The 19,069-nt window shown below is 52.2% G+C and overlaps 1 protein-coding gene across 2 annotated transcripts; it reads right to left on the reverse strand.

The window, feature by feature from the left end:
• Positions 1 to 1,217: 1,217 nt before the first annotated feature.
• Positions 1,218 to 18,234, reverse strand: ZNF518B (zinc finger protein 518B). 2 transcript variants are annotated; one of them, XM_021101014.2, is made up of 3 exons: positions 18,171 to 18,234; positions 15,389 to 15,703; positions 1,218 to 7,764 (listed from the first exon to the last, which is right to left on the reverse strand). In XM_021101014.2, exon 3 carries the CDS (start codon positions 7,569 to 7,571, stop codon positions 4,314 to 4,316), a length of 3,258 nt encoding a protein of 1,085 aa, XP_020956673.1. In that variant the 5' UTR covers positions 7,572 to 7,764; positions 15,389 to 15,703; positions 18,171 to 18,234; the 3' UTR covers positions 1,218 to 4,313. The 2 variants fall into 2 exon arrangements, with proteins under 2 accessions (XP_020956673.1, XP_020956672.1); XM_021101013.2 differs by lacking the exon at positions 15,389 to 15,703.
• Positions 18,235 to 19,069: the final 835 nt, after the last annotated feature.

The following is a 19,069-nucleotide window of genomic DNA, read 5'->3' on the forward strand; positions in this document are numbered from 1 at the left end:
CTCCCACTGACAGCCGACACAGGAGGCAGTTCATGCTGGGTGTGACCCACGACAACAGACGGCTCCACGTACGGTAAAGCAAAAAGCCTTACTGACGCAAGGGGCCTATCCATTATTTCATTTGCCACGCAAACCTAGTGAACCGGGCTATCCATCTTTATAAGCTAAAGTTTTCTTAATGATAAAAGGCAGATTAGACTGCCATCTTTTTTTTGGCTTTTTAGGGCCATACCTGCGGCACATGGATGCTCCCAGGCTAGGGGCTGAATCAATCAGAGCTGCAGCTACCAGCCTACGCCACAGGCACATTAGATCCAAGCCACATCTGTGACCCACACGGAAGCACATGGCAACGCTGGATCCTTAACCGATAGAGCAAGGCCAGGGATCGAACCCATGTCCTCATGGATGCTAGTCGGGTTCTTAGCCTTCTGAGCCACCATGGGAATTCCGCATCTCCGCACGTTTCGGCCATCAAGTTTCTGCCCCAGTTCCCTATTCCAGCCAGACTATGGCCACCCCTGATACAAAAGTCTTTAGGCTCCTGCTACCTTATCTCATCTCTACTCCCCTAAAAACAAAACCGTGCCAACTTATCAGACTAGAACGCTCGGATTACAGGGTGACTCAACTCAGATAATAAGCCAAATTGGTGAACTTCAGCAACTCACAGCTCTTCATTTTTTCCTGAGGGTTTGCCAGTATTCAACTCAGGTCTACTTCTCTTCTTTCTGACCCCCTGGGTGCTGGGATGAAATAAGGGAATGAGTTCCTTCTGCAAACATCCTCACAATCCTTCTTCCTAAATAGGTGTGGTGTTGGATGTCTATGACCCACTGTATTTGGACGGATGGCCCAGCAGGCTTGTGGGCTACCAGGGAACTCTCCCACCCAAGCCCCAGCCCTAGAGAGCCTACACATGGCGGGCAGGTCGTTTTCTGATGAGGACACTGACCACAGTACGAAAACTGCCACTGCTGCCCAAACCAGCATCTCTTGTGAACTTAAGCCAAAGCAAAACAGAACAGTAACTGGCCTCACTTCAGGGCACGCTTGGTTTACCAGCAGTGCACCCAATTCAATTTACACCCTCATGGAATTCAAAGCACCAGGGCTGTGCAGAAAGATGCCTTTATGTGGTTCAGAAATGCATCACCCAAGACAGGTGGTAGGATTCATAACCAACGTGCTTAACATGTGAAATGAAAGGACAGAGAAAATTTTATAGTTGCTTTATTTAACAAAATTTACGCCAACGTCTCTATCTATATACATACGTGTTTCAGAATCAGAGCAGCAGACACACAAACTGTTCACGCAGGACTTAGAATAATGCTTCTAACATTATGCAGTGTTTTCCGCTCATACTGACATTTACAGATTCAGAAATTATTCCCAAGGCTGAGCAGCATCACATCTTCATTTTCTGGGATGGCTTGTACAGTGTGTCCTAAAGAAAGAGGGATGGAACTTCGGAGGGTGAAAACGTTGTGTTTGGATTATTAGTTCACCAAAGAGCACTGGGCCTGTAAGAGGGGCTCCCAAAATGCTGTGGCCTGGGGATACAAATCTGAGTGAAACAGAATCCGAGTCTACCGTAAAAAAGATTGTTCACGCCGCCATACCGTAAGTATAACAAGATCGTCTCATTTCGGAGCCCCCAGAGGAAGAAAATCTACTTTAGAGAGTAAGTTGAAACGGATGTGAATAGTAAGTACTCTGAATGTGGGTAGAAGGCGTACAGATACTCAGGTCGGGTCTGCCCCCGCCTCCTCCCGTCTGGTTAGGAATGATGTGTTCGTTTCCTGACAGTAACCTACATGACACGCTCCTTTCTGAAGGTCTTTACAGATACAGGGAAGACGGATGGCCATTTTTGCCTTCTCGTGTTACGATTTCCAGGCGCCCTCAATTTCTTACAAGGTGCTGTGGGTCTGAAGATCTCCAAAAGCTCAGGTCCACAGCCTGTTCACGACATGTAGCTCTGCACAAGGACATGAGCCGAGTTTTGGGTAATACTTCAAAAAGAGTTGCTGCTGCTGCAAAGTGTAAATACGTCACTGGACACTCAACGCCGACCTGACTCTCGGTCACCTTTCCCGGCCCGACGGGAAAGCTGCTGCTGCGCAGTGAGGTAGAGAAGGAGGAGGAGAAAGCGTACACCTCAGCCCTTCCTCCTCCTCTCATCGGCTTAAGAGCCTTCTTTCATGCTGGGGCGGGGGGGGGGCAAGAGGTCTAGGGACAGACCTCGAGAATGCCCTCCTTTCCGTCGTGAGGCCGGGCACACGGCCCATTTCCCCGCAGCGCCAACCAGAACTGCACGGGGACTAAGCACGGTACTGCGACAACCCGCAGCGGCTCCTGCTCCCACTTCTTCCCGTAAATCAGACCCCTCGCTTACTGTGCTTTCATTTTCTAAAAATGAGATCAGACCATTATAAAAACGTACTTCCAAAATAAATTATTTCTAGAGTATAAAAATGTTTTATATTTTTCCACCCCACAATTACAAGTTCATTATAAAATAGGAAATCAGAAAATTAGCTACTGTAGTTTTCATAGGGTAAAAAATATTTATATGTGTACACACACATACACATATAAAAAACCCCCAAGTTTTACATTTCCGTAAGGACTAACGAAATGTTAACGGTGATGGGCTGAACTACACACAAGCCGTAGTGATGATCTGTAATGAGAACCAACCACACAGAATTACAAGCTGAAGAACCAGGATAATCTGACTTTCTCAAGTGGAAAAAAAAACAACAACGAAAAACCAGGAATTCTCCATCTGACTCCCCAACACAGCAGAGAAGCTCACGCGTGCCTTTTTCAGCTGCAACAACCCCCGGCTTCTTTCAGGGCACTCAGTTCTGAGGAAGCAGGCCTGACAAGGAGGAAAACACGAGAGGTGGGGCTGCCCCTGCTGGGTGGGCAGGTGAGGGGTAAGGTCCAGCCAGCCACCTGCCCGAGATGTCGCCGCGGGGCAGAGCGCCCGCTTTCTCTACTGCACACAGAGGAGTGGCTCCCCAGGCGGGGTGTGCGGCAGGCAGGGAAGCTGAGGCAGGCAGAGGCTGAGATCAACTAGTGGCTGAAAACCAGGGACTGCCTTCCTCTAGCCTGAACAAAGAGGGTGGGAGGGCTACACTTTGCTCATTCCTGCCTCTTTTTAGGATTCGCACAAGGGAACACTTTAAGGGGCCTCAAGCAAAGAAAAGGGATGGGTGAGAGGGGACGCTGTCATTCCACAGGAGGGAGCAGGACTCGACCTGGGGCCGAGTCTGTGATGCGCTGGGACGGAAGCGGGGTGAGCGGCCTCTGCCGCGTCTGGGTAGAGTCCCACGTGGAAGCTGGCAGGTGCGCTAGAGCCACAGCTGCTTCGCAATCCTAGCCTGAACTGCCTCCCTGGACTTGACCATGTAGTCAGAAGCCTGTCCAGTTCATCTTAAAACTGGCTACTTCCTTGGCTTTTGCGTGAGCGGTGGGGGCACATGGAGACAATTTTAGATATTTTCCCTCTGTGACCATTTTTTTCTTTCCCTTTTCCCTTTCTTTTTTAGGCAGCTTCCCTCCCCAACTGTCATAAATCAAGATACTTAAAAAGAAAGCAAAAGCTTGAAAATGTTCCTTTCTTCCCCTAACACCTGCTGTTGTAGTACATTCAGACCGACCTTGGGACTCCTTCTTTAAAAGGGTCAACGAAAGCACAACCCCCCGTGCTACAGAGAGCATGGAGGAACACCGAAGGGTGGGTGAAGGATTTGTAAAAAACGGCCCCTTTTTTATAATGAAATTTAAGATAACCAACAAAGTAGAAAATATTTCCATTATGTACCAAATATTCAAAAGATGAGTTATTGCCAAAAAGAAGTGGATGTGCTCACCAGGACATGGGTTTAATTCTCCAGGAGCATTTGGTTATATAAGGAGCATGTGTAAACTGCTCTAAACCTGCTCCTCTGGATGGATTAGAAAAGATGTTTATTTACTCAGAAAAAGGGCGCTGGTCAAAGAAAAGTCTCAGCTCCCCACCGAAAATCTGCTCAGAGTTCCACTCCCCCCAGAGAAAGGCATGTCCGTGAACTTGTGCGTCGTCCTCAGGGGCTCAGACTCCTTCAGGGGCCTGGTCTCCAGGCTCAGGTTCAGCCGCTGGGCTGTCGACCTTCCCAGGAGGGACCTGCAGGCGGAAGCGTCCCCCGATCTCCCAGGTTGTGTTGCTCCTACAGAGTCAGGAAACAAAACCAAACAACCCAAACCAGAATACCCTAAAAGTAAGAAAACCAGTTTGCTTCGAAGACCGAGGTTTCCACTTATTTGCCCTTGGAGGAAAGGGCGTCCCAACCTCTGGTGGCCTCTATCAGATGCCGCTGGCCGTGACTCATCCACTCCTCCTGGTCTTCGTAGAGCCGCCCACAAAACCAGCACTTAAATATGCACTGCGACGAGTCATCCGGCAAGGAATCCACCACCTGGTAGTTGTTTTTATGAACCTTTTTGAGTTTCATCTTCAGCATCATCTGCCTCTTCACTTGATTGGCCTCCTCCGCGTTCTGGTAGGTCAGCCGCACGTGATGGCGCCTGATGCCTAACTGACACCTGGTCCTCTCCGACAGGACCACCTTGAGGACGTTGCCCTTGTACTTGTTGATGACCTTCATCACGTTGGACACTTCCGGGGAGTCAACATCAGGATGGTTTAGCACGATGACCGGCTGGTTCCGGCGGGGGCATTTAATCAGCTGGTCCGGTTTGGCTGCGATCAGCCGCAGCTGCCTGGCGACCTGAAAGATGGAAGGATCCCTGAAGTAGCGGCTGGGATCGGCCTGCATTTTGCTTTTCTTCTTGGATGAGTTTACGTGCCTGGGCTTACTTTTACTCACAGGAAGGCTTCTGGAAAACAGTCTCCCCTGCTTACTCACTTCGCCGCTCCCCTGGGGTCCGTGCGGAGGTCCGGGTCTTCTAGGCGCGCTGCCACCGTCGGCGCTCTCTCGCCTTGGTTTAGGCCGGGGAGCGAGGTCCAGGCCGGGGCACGTGTCCGCCAGCCCGCTCTCCCCTGGCAGCGCCCGTGACTCTGCGTCCGTCTGCTTCCCGGGGCGGAAGGGAACGGGTCTGGCCACGTGCGTCTCGCTGCCCGAGAGGCTGACGGGCGCCTCGCACGTGGCCTCGATGACGCGGGAGTCCTCGGAGGAATTGAGAAACCTCAACACGGCCCCTTTGGGGAGGAGCACGGGAGGAGCCCCCTGGGGCTTCCTGGCCCCCCTGCCTTCAGCTCTGCCACTGCCGCCTTCCACCACCTGCGGGTACACCTGCCGCGGGGCCGGCTGTCCGTCGCCGCCGGCACCGCCCTCGCCCTGAGGTCTGGGGACGGCCCCCGTGGGGAAGCCGGGGCCGGCGAATGACACGCTGATTTCCCGAATCCCGTCCGCGGCAGCTGCGGCGGCGCCCTTGGCTGCCTTCCCTACGGAACGACGGTGAGCGCCGCTGGCAGCGGGCGGCGAGGGCTTCCCGCAGGACTCAATCAGCTGCGCGATCTTTCGGCGCAGGAGCTCAATGGACTTTATTTTGGACGTCGAGCTGTTCCACTTCACACCCTCGGGGACGTTTTCGGATCCAGAGCTCAGGGAAAACACCGATGAGATGACCGGGCCGTCGAAGGGGTCCTGAGTCCTTTCGGGGTTCTTTAGTTCCAAGGGCTTCTCCCCCGGCTGCGGAGGTCGGAGCCGCTCTTCCCCCGTTATGTTTATGTGTAAATACTCACCTTTGGGCTGAGGGGAAACCGGGCCCACGTCGGAAACGGCCCTGGGGTCCTGGGCCTGGTTCTCCCTCGGCTTCCTGTTCGGAGGAACCATTTTTACAGGAATACTGATCGCGCCTCGAGCCTCCAAGTCGTTCTTTCTTGCGGGGGGCAAGTCCTTTTCTCCAGAGAAGGAGATGGCCGCGGATGCCGCGGCCAGAGGGAACAGGTGCCGGGAGTCACCGCGCACCCTCCTCCCGGCGTCGGGGAACGACACGGCGGCTTTGTAGGGGAAGGCGCTCGCGGCAGCTCCGAGACCACTCAGGAGGCTGCTTCTGACGAGGGATGACGGAGAATGGCCTCTGAAGGCCGCGGACGGGAGAGCGGTTCTATGTGGATACATGTACCTCCTTTTCTGCAACTCCTCGACGCCGCCGGGGTTCAGAAGCAACTCCCCGGCACCGTGCGTGCTGGAGTTCGACATGAAGAAATCGTAAGACCGCACCCATTTCACATTTTTAAGCTGTTTCTGAACTGACGCGTGCAGCTCATCGATGCCTGCGAGTCTTCCAACATCCCCCGCGACCGTCAGTGACTTGGTCTGGTCTCCTCCAGAAACCATCTCGTCGTGCTCCTTCGAGCCTCTCTCTCTAGCGGCACGTTGACAAGGCCCGCCGTCACCCCCACCGGCGTCAAGGCGACTGTTTTCCTCCAGAGGGAAGAGCTTCAGGACAAGCTGCTGCGTGCCGTTGACCACCTTCACGTCTATCAGCTGGGCCAGACAGTTGGCGGGGACCACCAGCTCCGCGGGCGCCACCACCGTCAGGGGCATCCCGGGCTGGACAGGCTCCTTGGCGGGGGACAGCACCTCCACCTCCACGCTCTTGTTCTCCAGCAGGCCCACGTCACTCGGCCCCGACGGGGTCGCTCTGTTCGGGACGCACACGACGTCTTTTTGGGGCTCCTTCGACTCAGGCAGCAACATGATGTTGTGGGTTCTGTCTTTGTGTGCGTGGAGGGAGAACCTTGAGAGCTGATCTGACAGCTTGTTCTGGAACGCAGTCCTCGGACCGGGAGCTTTGAACAGCTCGGGGTGTGGCTTTGCCGCGCCGACCCTTTTTGGCTCCAGCTTGGTGACGGTTTTGGGCAGCCGCTTCCCACCCGCCTTCTCGTGGACTCTCTTCCTGTGCTTGACAATGTAATCGTTCCTAATAGCACCGTAGTCGCAATACTCACACTGATACGGGAAAATGCCCGTGTGTTTCACCAAGTGCCTCTGGAACTCCCCTTTCGTGTACGAAATGTAGCTGCAGTGGGAACAAATGAATTTAATCTCTTCGTGCTGAAGCGTGTGCTTTTTGTACTGCAGAGGGTCCTTCGTGGAAAAGCGGCATTTATCACAATAGTACTTGCCTGGCTTAAAGTTCCTAACCTTGAATTTGTTACCGACAGAACTTGAGACGCTTTCCGTTCTATCTCCTACGTGAGCAGCACCGCGATTACTGTTCAAGAAATGGAACTGGGGCGGGGCTGCGCCGAGGCTGCACTTGAAACAAATGTATTTGTCCTCCTTCTGGCTCTGCCCAGCACCCTTCTTCAGCTCCTGAAGCGGGATCTCGTGCACACTCCTGCACTTGGCGCAGGTGGCAACAGTCACGGCCGCAGCCTCTGCCTCCGAGCCTTGGTACAAAACAGTCGGAGCGTCCTGTCCATCTGGTCGAGTTGCTCGATTAGCATTCGGCTGTTTGGGCGACATGGTCAAGGAGGTACGTCCGTCACTCACTTGGGGAGAGTACAACTGCTGGCCGATATCCTTCATCTTCTTTATCTGCATTTCTAAAAAGAGGCCACTGAAATCCAGGAAGGCGTCACATGACAAAATCCTTGGGCGCGTCCTTTAGTGCACCTGGCGGCTGGCAGAGAAGCAGCTGCATCCTGGGAACATATGTAACTATTTCATAAACCACCACGGGAGGTCATGACCCCCAAACAGGACTGTTTCCAACTGTCTGATTCTCCAGGCAACACTGAAAGGAAAAAAAGAAATCATAAAACATGATTAATACATGAACTTAAGGTGCAGCTAACCTATGTCCAAACTCACCCTATATTTTAATGACCTAGACGATTTTATGCCAAATCTTGACCCATATTCTTGAGACACATGTGGACAGTAATCCGTAATTACAACAGAACTGGCAAATAACAAGCCTGAACTAAAAACATGTTCAAACTCAGCTTCCTGGAACTCGTGACTTTAAACCGACTGTAAAGAGAGACGTGCCAGGGGCAAGGCAGGCACAGCAGTCACTGGGAACAGCCCTTGGTGAGTGAAAGTTCTCTTTAGGTGTCACTGAGGCCATTCTAGCCACTCCACAGTATAATCTTCTATTAGCCTCATGAACACCTCGTACAGGAGGCCGTTATTTCAGTTTCTAAACGCGACTACCAAGTCGGGCTCCGGCTCAGGTGTCCACCTGCTGCTACATTACAGTTCATCGCCTGCTTGGACCCCAGCTCTCTCATGCTCCCCCTTCGCCGTCACCAGTGGCAAGAAGCCAGTGACGCCCTGACGGTGTCAGCAGATCCGAACTCCTTCAATATCCTACTGAGTATCTACCACGTGCTGGGCCCTGCTCGTGCTCCAGGGCAGTGACCAAGAGCAAGTCCGTCCCTTCTCTCACGAGGGTACAGAGGGGAGACAGAGTCTGTATCTGCCAGGTGGATGGGGGAAACAAAGCATAAAACAAGGCAAGGGAGAGAGGGGCCTAACTACACGATAAGGTCGTAGGGCTGGGGCTTCGGGGCCTGGAGAGTGAGAAAGGCCCTGGGAAGCCAGCGCTGGGGCAGAGAGCTGAGGCGGCCTGGCAGAGGAGGCAAAGGTCTGTGGGAGGCGGGCCTGGAGCCAGCGCCTGAGCAACAGCATGGAGGCTGAGGCTGGAGGGCAGGGGGCAAGGCTGGGAGGGGGAGGGGAGACGGTAAATGGGGGGGGGGCGTCAAGGAAAGAGCTCCAATGCAGTCTCAAAAGGACATGGAGAGACCACAGCAGGGCAGACCCTGGCAGGATCTTTCATATTCCAACCAGAGCCCCTGTGCTGCAGGCACAGGAGCCTGTGAGGGCGACAGGGTGGCAGCAGGGGGCACAGGGGAGAGAGGAGGGCGCCTCACACTAGAGCCTGTTTTCCAAAACAAGTACAGCCACAAGCGTGATGCGGTGACCGAGTTTTACACTGAAGACTTCATCATCTTTACACACGCACTCTTTTTTCAGAGAGCACAGAACAAGGAGCCAAACAAAACCATTCTAGTTTGGGATCTGCTAAAAGCCTTTCTTCATGCCCTGCAAAAAAACCCACTTTCAACCTTTTGAGCCTCCATTTTTTCATCTGGCAAGCAGAAGTCAGGGCCCTTGCCCAGCTTTTTCCACAGGGCTGCCACGCTGACTAAAACGCCAAAGACGAGACAGCACTTCCGAGAGTGGAAGGTGCTCCTCTGAGCGTCAGGAGGCACATAGAGGCCTCCGTAAGTGTTTGCTCAGTGGCAGGCAGCGGTCTGACCAGGAGTTGGCAGCTTCCTCCTGGCACCTGCTAACGGGCCAAGAGCCACGGGAATTAGGTCGGAAGGGCTGATTTCGGGGAGCAGAAGTTCTCTGTGTAGGGTCGAGAGAAACAATTACTGCCTACTGGGATCTAGCAAACAGCCTGCCTTTAAAGCATTTGGGGCAGCACCGTAAGAACAGCACACATTGATAACAAGCTCTTTTCCTATTTTGATGTTGCAAAAGACAGTTGCCCCCCTTTCCAAAACAACTGCCAGTACACAATCAAGCATCCAGGGACAGTCAGACTGGCCCTCCCCTGAGTGTGTGTCATACTCACACACCAGGCTGGCCTGGGGGCTTGCAAGGGGCTATCTGCCCCCTTGATGTCCAGACACACACCTGGACAAGGGGACCGTGCACAGGACTGGACACGCGGAGGCTGCAAACCACAAACCGATAGGCGTGGGCAAAGACAAGGACGTTCACTTTCCGCTGCACTCCTGGTACAGCGAGTGGAGCTTCCAGAGGAGTCACTAGGAGAAGCCGATTCACTTTATCTTCCAGATTTGTAAACTGGCTTAGTGAAGGGAGACAAGTGACCCAACAACTTTTGCCACTTACTGAGTGGCTGCAAGCAAGCCACCCATTAGTACCCACTCACTCGTCTGTGCTCACCTAGACAACGCTGAGCCCTTGTTATCTGCTAAGACTTGTTATCAGCTAAGAATGCCACTACTGCCAACAGGCTCAAGCTGGCGTTTCCATCCTGTTACAGGAAGCAATGGCTACAACCAGAGCCTGAGAAAACCACTGGCCCAAGGGATGCAGAGGCTGACGAGGGGCTTTAAGGGGTCCTGGTCCAGAGGCTCCTGAATCTGGAGAAGCCACAGAATTGCAGCTACATACACTCTGGGCTTCGTCCCAAAGCTTGTCAGTCCAAATCTCAGGGGGAGAGGGAAGAAGGAGAGACATTTGTGGTTTACAAGAGCACAATGTGCGATTCTGATGAAAAGCCAGAAATCACTGGTTGAAACTTCCAGCAACACTCCACTCCTTTCAAACATCGTCACCAGCTGGAACTACAGTTTAATCCCCAATGGACCAGCCACCAATCTGCTCGTCTCTCATCTAGTCTCAATTTTGTCCAAAAGATGTGTATCTCTGATATACCAGCCTCATAATTCTGAGAGAGAGAGACAAAGAAGAAGAAAAGGAAGAGGACAAGGAGAGGGAGGGAGGGAGAGAGAGAGGAGAGAAAAAGAGCAAAAGTGGGGGAGGAAAGAAAAGAAAGCACCTGACCCTCTGCCACACCCCGCTGACCACTCTTTCCACGAACACCTTACACGAGTATGCTAAGAAATTCTGCAATAAGCCATGTGACAAGCTATCTCTGAAGAAGCATCCAAACTAGGACTCCATTTGTGCATTTTCAATGTTCCAGTACCATCCCCGGCTTCCGAGACTCTTAAAAAAAGAATCACAAAAGGCAGTTTTGAAATTTTTTTCTCCAAGTCTCTTAGCAAGAAGCAGAGAGCACCCTGGTAGAGGAGTCTCCAGAGAACTAACCAAGGAACTAATCAAGGCTGAGCAACGCAGAGAACTCCTGGCACTGCTTCTGCAAAACCATCTTGGCCGTTACTCTGAATTAAGAATCCACAGAAGCGAGTTCCCGTCGTGGCTCAGTGGTTAACGAATCCCACTAGGAACCATGAGGTTTCGGGTTCGATCCCTGGCCTTGCTCAGTGGGTTAAGGATCTGGCATTGCCGTGAGCTGTGGTGTAGGTTGCAGACACGGCTCGGATCCCGAGTTGTTGTGTCTCTGGAGTAGGCCGGCGGCTGCAGCTCCGATTCGACCCCTAGCCTGGGAACCTCCATGTGCCATGGGTACAGCCCTAAAAGGACAAACAAACAAACAAACAAAAAGAATCCACAGAAGCAAGGGCCAACAAGAAGCGTGAGGCTGTGATGAGCAAATGCAGTTTAACGGGGAGGCAAGACACCTAGGCTGAGGCTCAATCATCTCACCCGTTCAAAAACGCCTTGACTTTGAAACCATTCTCAAATGTCCAGGTGACACAGATGTCAAGCTCTTCCACTGCAACTGGTGGAGCTAGACATGGGGGCAAAAGATCCCGAGTGCAGCAGCACCCCTAGACCGAGCTACATGGACTCACTGGAAGAAGCCAGAGGGCTTTGATGATGGCACTGACACTTGGGCACTCCTGAGGCTGCACCAAGCACACCTGAGTAAGGGGCTCTGAAGGCCCGTTCCCTCCAGGAAACTTTCCCCACAGGTTCACGTTCAGGAACAAGCACCTGAGAAGCTGGATCCGCTCGGCAGGTTACTGCCCAGCATGCCGATGACGCAGGGTTACATAACATGCTGCAGGTAAAGGGCTGTGTGCACGCCAGACGCCGAGAGGACGCGCATCAATCACCACTGACACCACCTGGATCCAGGCTGACCTGCCTTCCAAACCCACCACACCTGTTACGAAACCTCTGCATTTGACCTTGAGGATTAGAAACAAACATATTTTAAAAGATCATTTAGGAGGGTTCCCCAAACACACCAAACAGTATTATTAATTTTGAACACAATAAATAAAATAGCTATTTATTGTTAAGTTGCCTGTTTTTAAACTGCAAAAAGTGAGCTTTTTAATGCAGAATCGCCTACAGCATCTGACAAAGTGACTTCCACACACCAAAGAAGGGCACAGCGTGTGACAAATGTGCTTTCTCTCGTCTTCCTGAGCAAAAGCCTGGGGCAGCCTCTGCGGGTGGTGGGTTTTCCTACTGACTCTGAGCTCACCCGACCTGGTTTCTTAAAAATTTATTACTGGGACAGATGGAGAAAAATGTTGAATTTGTTAGAAACCAGTTCCGTGACATTGAGGGCTATAAAAACCATGAAGGTCGTGTAAGTCTTTGTTAAAAAGGAAGCATCTGACTTCTAAATGCTGGAAACGTCAAGTGTGCAACATAATTAGAAGAGCAATCAGCCACCAAAGAGTATTTAAAGCCAAAGATTCCAAAGTCAGATGAGAGGGTCCCAAGTCCTAGTCCCACCACTTCCGAGGGTCTGATGGGGCAAACTGTGGGACCCTCATCCGTAAAACCGACAGTGACAGCCCTACCTCACAGGGCTGTCGCAAGGATTAGATGTGACTTTCACTACAAGTGCTTAGATAAGTTACCCACACGGAACTGTTAAGAAATATGATTTTTCCTTTTTTATGAAGAAAACACAAGAAATGATGCCTAGCCACTCATAAACAGTCAAAGGGGCTAAAATACAGGCTACTTTGCTGTCTGGCAATACACTGAATCTTATCTTATAATTTTAATTAGGGTTGCCTGACTGTACAGTCTAAAAGATAATTTATCTCTGGGGCCAAACCATCCGGCCTGCCTTTGTGGCAAAGGGGCTAAAAGGTGCTTATAATCACCACGGAAAAGATGCTTGACCTACAAGCATGCTCATTACAACGTAGGTTTACACAGCACCTAGTTACTGACCTTCTCCTCTCCAGCCCAGATGAACTGTGAATTAGCCCTGTAGCAAATGAGTTCCGCGCCAGATGTTAGCATAGAAGGTAGGAAAGACAAACAGCGGCTAGGACACTCCACCATGTATGTGCATGCCACATGGTCATCATAGGATATTCAACCATGTATTGGATGCTACACGGTCATCATAGGACATTCAACCACACACATGCTACATGGATCATCATACTTTCTTGTTCATGAGAGGCCCATCAAACTCAGTTAAGTTTTAATTGGCTATACCCTTTCTGGACAGAGAAGTGCACTTAGGAAGCTCTTCTGGAAATCCCTTCCTTGTGGCCTCTGCCAGCTCCATGGCTCGGGCAGGAATGAGCTGCTCTGCCCATGAGCACAGGGCGTGCAGTGGGCAGGTGTGCAGTTCAAACTCTGATTCTGTTCCTTACTTGCTGGGCCCTTGAGTAAGTGCTTTCTCTTATTGTCGGGCAAGGGAGCAAGCTTTACTATCATCACACCCAAAGGGCAATTAGGAGGGAACCAGAGTGAGGTGGGCAGAGCACGCGGCCCCGGGGGCACACACACTCCAACCTTATTCATCTGTCCTCCTGTCTATTTGGTCCCAGCGAGCCCAGGAAGGCTCCCCTAACAAATGCCTCCCGATAACTCAAATTTTGAAACATTCTATCCACAAGGGCATGTAAAGTGGTAACACTTGATCAGGGAAGCAATCCAACGCTGGGTATGTAAACTGCCAACATTTCCCCAGTAAGTTAGTGTTTAACAAGAAACCGTCGCCTCCCTCTGCAAGAACTTTTGCAGACAACTACAGAGAATCAGAATTGAACTGAATGGTAAATCGATCTAAACATGGAAAAATATCAATGAAGTATTTTCTTTCGGCTGATCTATCTTGCACTTGAGACTGAACTGAAAAAGTACTTGCACATGTTGCTGAAAAGGTACACCTTTGGGACCTTAGATTTCCTTCTGAAACCCAGGGTATTGCTTGGAGTGCAGAACAAGGCCAGAGGGCTGCACAGGAGCCCCTGCTCGATTCCTCTGCTTTCTAGGTAGAAAGTGTGCCACAGCAGGAAGAGAAACGACCTTGGGGTATCAGGAACAAGATCGGAAACCCAGGCTCTGGACTTGGTAGCTGCTCTTCTGGGTTCGATAACCTCTCTGAGCCTGGGGAGGACTCCTGACCCGCACAGCTGGGGTGAGGAAACAGTGTGTGCAGACAGCAAGGAGCCTGACACCTGGCGAACTACATGCTCTGTTGAGAAAGAAGTCAACATGTTTCTGTTTAAGAGTCCTTCAAACCGACAAGAGTCCAGTAACCTCAGAGCAGCAAAATCTTAGTTTAACAAACACGCCTCAGGAGACAAAGGTCTCTGGCTGAAGGGAGACCAAACCACCCCCCCCCCCCCATCTACACAGGAGTTATCCTGGGCCAGATCCGATGCTGGTGAGCACATGAATTGAGAAACCACCAGAAGAGACAACATTTCTAAAGAAAGACTATGACTAGTGCTAAGGTTTTTAAGGTCTAAACTTAGAGTTCTATCTGTGGGAGGAACATGTTAAGAGGCAACTGTGTTCTTGCTAGTGTTTTAAAAAAGGTAAAAACAAGGTTAGTACTACAAGCGATCTTACAAAATTCCTTTACTAAACACACCTAGTGACTTCGGGTCTAAAGGTGATAAAATGAACAAATATATTTCTGTACTACCCCCTGTTTTTTGCCCTAAAATCAAAGTTTTGTTGACGAAAGGGAACAAAAGTTTAATAAAGACCAAGAATTCTCTCACTAAACCAGTGATTCCTAAACTCGGTTGCATTAGGATAATCAACTTGTCATAACATGGCCAGGATGTTAAATGTATTTAAAGAGGTTCCTGGGATGTTTCTGTTACCCTCCTGCACCCCAAGATTACCTGGGAGCTTCAAAAATAATGATGCCTGCCTGGGCCCCACTGTGTGTGTGTGTGTGTGTGTGTGTATTGGGGGCAGCCAGGGCGGGGGGGGGGGGGTAGGTGTGGGAGTTTTAAAAGCTTCCCAGGTGATTTTAACATGCAGGCAAGATTGAGAACCACGGGACATTACAGGGGCAGAGATGCATACAGTGGAATGGTGACAGTCATATCAACACCTCTATGCGATCTTTCATATGCCAGCCCACCCAGGGGTGCCTGGAGGTGGGGCAAGATCACTGCCTTCAACTGTAATGATGTCATCAGTCAGGTAGACTCTGGGTCTGACCCCGGCTTATTAGCCATTTGACCTTGGAAATTCATCACTGATGCTCTCTGTCAAGTGTGCAAGGACAGACAGTAACCACTGTGTAGACTCCTGGGAACTTAAATGTGCCCGGCACAGTGTGGGCACAATGAGCACAAACCAGGGCTGCGATCTTTAAGGAGTAAGTAAACAGATGGTTTCAGTAAACCGGCAAATGCTACACCAGTGATGTGACCGGGACGCTTGGTGACTGGCTACGTCGTCAATCTGGGGGCACCGTGGCCCAAATCGGGTGGAAGGGGTGTGTGAGGAGGTGGAATCCTAATTCCCTCCATGAGTCCTCAAAGTACACCCTCAATTACCTGCTTCTTCTCAGCTGTGGAGAAACTGGTCAAACCGTGGTCATGGGGTTGGTCAATGGGGGTCTAAACTCAACTCTGCGTTTTCTGCTTCCCTGCTGAACTGCAGTCTCGGTCAGCACCTGCTGCCTCTCGGGCACCGTTCTTACTTCCTGCCTGAAGCCATCGAGCTGCTGAGTGAGTCAAAAGCATGGTGTGTCCCATGGGTTCTTCCTTCTCTTCTCGGGCACCGAGTCCCATCCGACCTCAACCTCAGGCCCTGGCATAGGCGTCTACATGCAGAACCCTGGGAGGCAGCAACACACTGCACGAAGGGCCCTGCAAAAGAAGCCAGACACTTGCGTTTAAGTTCTGGGCCCCATGCAGCCTTGGTTTTTCCAGGCACTTTCCTTTTAGAAAATAGCCCCCCGAGTGCTTCTCAAGCAAGGGAGCTTAAACTAAAACAGAAAAAAAAAAAAAAAAAGAAAGAAAAAGAAAAAGAAAAAAGGCTTCCCAGGACTCAGGCAAATGAATGAATCAAATGTGGTTTAAAATCCTTGCTGGGTGTTTCTGACGCCTCCTCACTGCCCAACCTATGAGAATGCCTGGATCAGATGGTGTCTAGCCACTTCCACGCCAAGGATGGATCCTGGAGACTGCAGTTGGCTGAGTCTGTACACATGAACAAAGAAAACGCAGTCGATGCCAGGCAGCTTGAGAACAATCGAGACAGGGAAAACCGCACTGGTGAGGACCCTGCTTTTATCACAGCCAACAGCGCAGGGCTTGGTCACAGAAGGCACTCAATAGGTGCTGGCCGAATGAATGAGTCAATGAATGAAAGAAATGTCAGCCTCCCGGGCCACAATAATAGCAATGTTCTTTGTTCTTCATCTTCCTTGAAAACTGGCCCAGATCCCCTTACTTAAAAGCAAATAGACCAGGAAAGACAATGTGTTTTTTCTTTTTTCTTTTTTTAATGTGCTTTACTGGATTTTTAAAAATCTACATTAGTTTGGCATAATACATCAAGGAGGAGGCCCAATAAATAAAATAATGCCTTCCTTTGTCTGTTTTCAAAAATGCACTTGCCATGACTGTTTATCAGCACAAGGAAACTGGATACAAACAAGTGTTATTTTTTTAAGATGGATGAAACAATTTTTTTTTCTTAAATGCATCCAAGCTTAAAGAAAACATTGATACAATTAAAAAAGCCAAACATGTGTATTCTGCATAAACGGACCATAGGACATTGGGATATAGGTCTTTAAACAACCATCTGCTAGGCCAATATCTCCTGCTGTGTACATACATTCTCGGCTGGAATGAACTTTGCATACCTGACTCAGAGATAAAGAAATACATTCCTGTCCTCTCTCTCTCTCTGCTCTTCTACAGCAAAGTACTACATGCTTCTGGACACCACAGTTTTATCTTGGTAACTTCAATTCTAAGCTTAAGGGAGAATGTTTAAGGGTTCTAACATATCATCACAGTTTAGCTGTGTAGACATTTATTTCTCATCAGGACACGGTGCTCAATATTTCACTTTATACTTTTTAATGTTAGGTTGATAAATTGTTCATCATCCCAGTTTTTAAAACCGGGGGTATTTTAACGCGATACACTGAATAACCAACGTACATAAAAGGACATCAGTGTTTTCTTTCACTCTCTCTTTTGGTTTTCCCTTTCCGATTAGGGCATTTTCTTTCTCTTGCACCCTGCGCTGTTTCCTGGCCTTAAGCTGCCCAACGACCCCAAGGCAACAAAATAAAAGGGCAGCTGGGGTGGGAATGGTCCCGCAAAAAGTAACACCAGCATTTAGAACCAGTCAAACCTTCATCATCTACCCTTCCCTTACCCCCCTCCAGCAAAAGATGCACAGGTTCTCAATGGACAAGCCCATCCCCGAGCACATGCCCCAAAACTCCCAAGGAAAGACAATGCCAGACTGGTTTTCAAGTTTATTGTTGGCACACTCACATCGACGGTACACATCGTCCAAGGCGAGTCCACATCCCACAGCGCGCCTCCTAGAAAGGGAAGGCGCGGGTACAATGGGATTACATCTTTGTCTCCCGGGGGACGTCCGTGCCCCTTCGAGGGGTGGCAGGGCTTTCTTCTAACTACTGAAACCCAAACCACGTCAACGCTGACCGCCGAGGCCCGCAGGAGGCTTTAAAAATGGCCTCCTGACGACACTTCCTGCTCCGAGCCGACCGGTAGGAACTCTCCCAGGAGATGCATCATTTAAAACGCTGGGGGCGGGCGGAGGAGGCCAGGCTCGGCGGCTCCACGCCAGCCGCCCCGCAGCCCGGACGCCGCCGCCCAGGGTCGCGACCCGGCGCGTTCGGGGCGAGCCTGCGGGGTCGCGGTGGCAGCACAAAGGCAGGCGAGCACAGGGTGCCGGACGCGCGCCCCCCGCCACCCCCGGCCCCCGGGGCTGTGCTCCCCGGCCCCTGCCCCAGCCCGGCCCGAGCCCCCGGCCCCCGCCGCCCCCATCCCCCGCCCCGGCCCGCCGCCCCCTCCTCCCACCCCCAGCCCGCCGCCCCCTCCTCCGCACCCAGCCCGGAGCCTGCGACCGCGTCCCGTCTGCCCCGGGGCCTCCTGCCACCACGTCGACCGGCGGCTCGGGCACGCGGGGCCGAGGCCCGCACCCCCCGGCCCCGGCTACCGGCTCCGGCTGACCGCCCCGGTGCGGCCTCGTCGGGCGCGGCCCCGGGTCACCCCTCCGCACCCCCACCCCGCCCGCCTCGCGCCCGCGGCCCCGGCGCCCTCCTGCTCGCGCTCGCTCACTCACCCGGCGGGCCGGTCCAGGTCCCGGGAAGGGGCGTCTACACCGCCGGCCACAGGCCGCCGCCGCCGCCGCTGCCGCCGCGCCCGCTGTAGGTCCCTACTCCGGGGGCGGAGCCCGGCGTCGCCGCGCGTGCGCAGTGCGGCGTGGAGGCTCGGCCGGAGCGCGCCCGGCGCCCGAGGTCCCTAAGGCTGCGCCCGCCCCCGCCGGGTCTCCTCGATGCGCGGAGCCGAGGACCCAGCCGAGCCCGGTCGTGGGCTTAGAGCTCGACCCAGCGCATCCACGTCCGCTGCGTGCAGTGTCCATGCTAAGCCTGCGTGTCCGCAAGCCCCGGGAGCCTCCCTGCATAAGGAGACGTCATTCTGCTTCAGTCGCTGGCCAAGCAGGCCGGTGGTGGGGCCCAGCTGTGTGCCCCTGCTGGGTCCAGGCGGCGGGCGCCCTGGCTTCTTGCCCCCATGGAGCTTAAAGTCCAGGAGCAGAAAAGGAGCGCTCAACATCCAAACTCTTTTGAAAGCAGCAGTGAAGGACACGGCCTTGAAGGCCCAGGTTCGAATCCCGGCTTTCCTGACTCCTTTACAGCCTAGCTGCGGGACCTTGGGCGAGGAAGTCCCCTGACTTCTTGGAGTCTCAATATTTTCATGTCTAAAGGTGGGGAAGATCAGACTTGAAGCCCAGGGTCTCATTTATCACGTGGGTTGTTTCGAGGGCCAGATAAGACAGTGGCTGTGGGAGAGCCTGGAGATGGAGTGAGCTTACTTAATGCCAGTGTTTTCCCTGTTTCTTGGACTCCAGTCCTCTTTGGGGGGCAGGCTGTGGCGAGGGGGCAGCGTCACCGGGAGGCGAAGTGTCTCCGGGAATAGCAGCCGAAAAGATTATTGCCAAGTTCCAGTTCCGGAAGGAGCAAG

The sequence above is a fragment of the Sus scrofa genome, chromosome 8 (genome assembly GCF_054392235.1).
Source record: "Sus scrofa isolate SSC_HxYL_T2T_F1_AM1 chromosome 8, Sscrofa_HxYL_maternal_Yorkshire_Landrace_v2.0, whole genome shotgun sequence".
In the NCBI taxonomy this organism is placed as follows: Eukaryota; Metazoa; Chordata; class Mammalia; order Artiodactyla; family Suidae; genus Sus; species Sus scrofa.

What these genes read in the sequence shown, in the direction of transcription:
- ZNF518B (XM_021101013.2), bottom strand. Translation starts at nt 7,571, where the DNA reads ATGCAGATAAAGAAGATGAAGGATATCGGCCAGCAGTTGTACTCTCCC.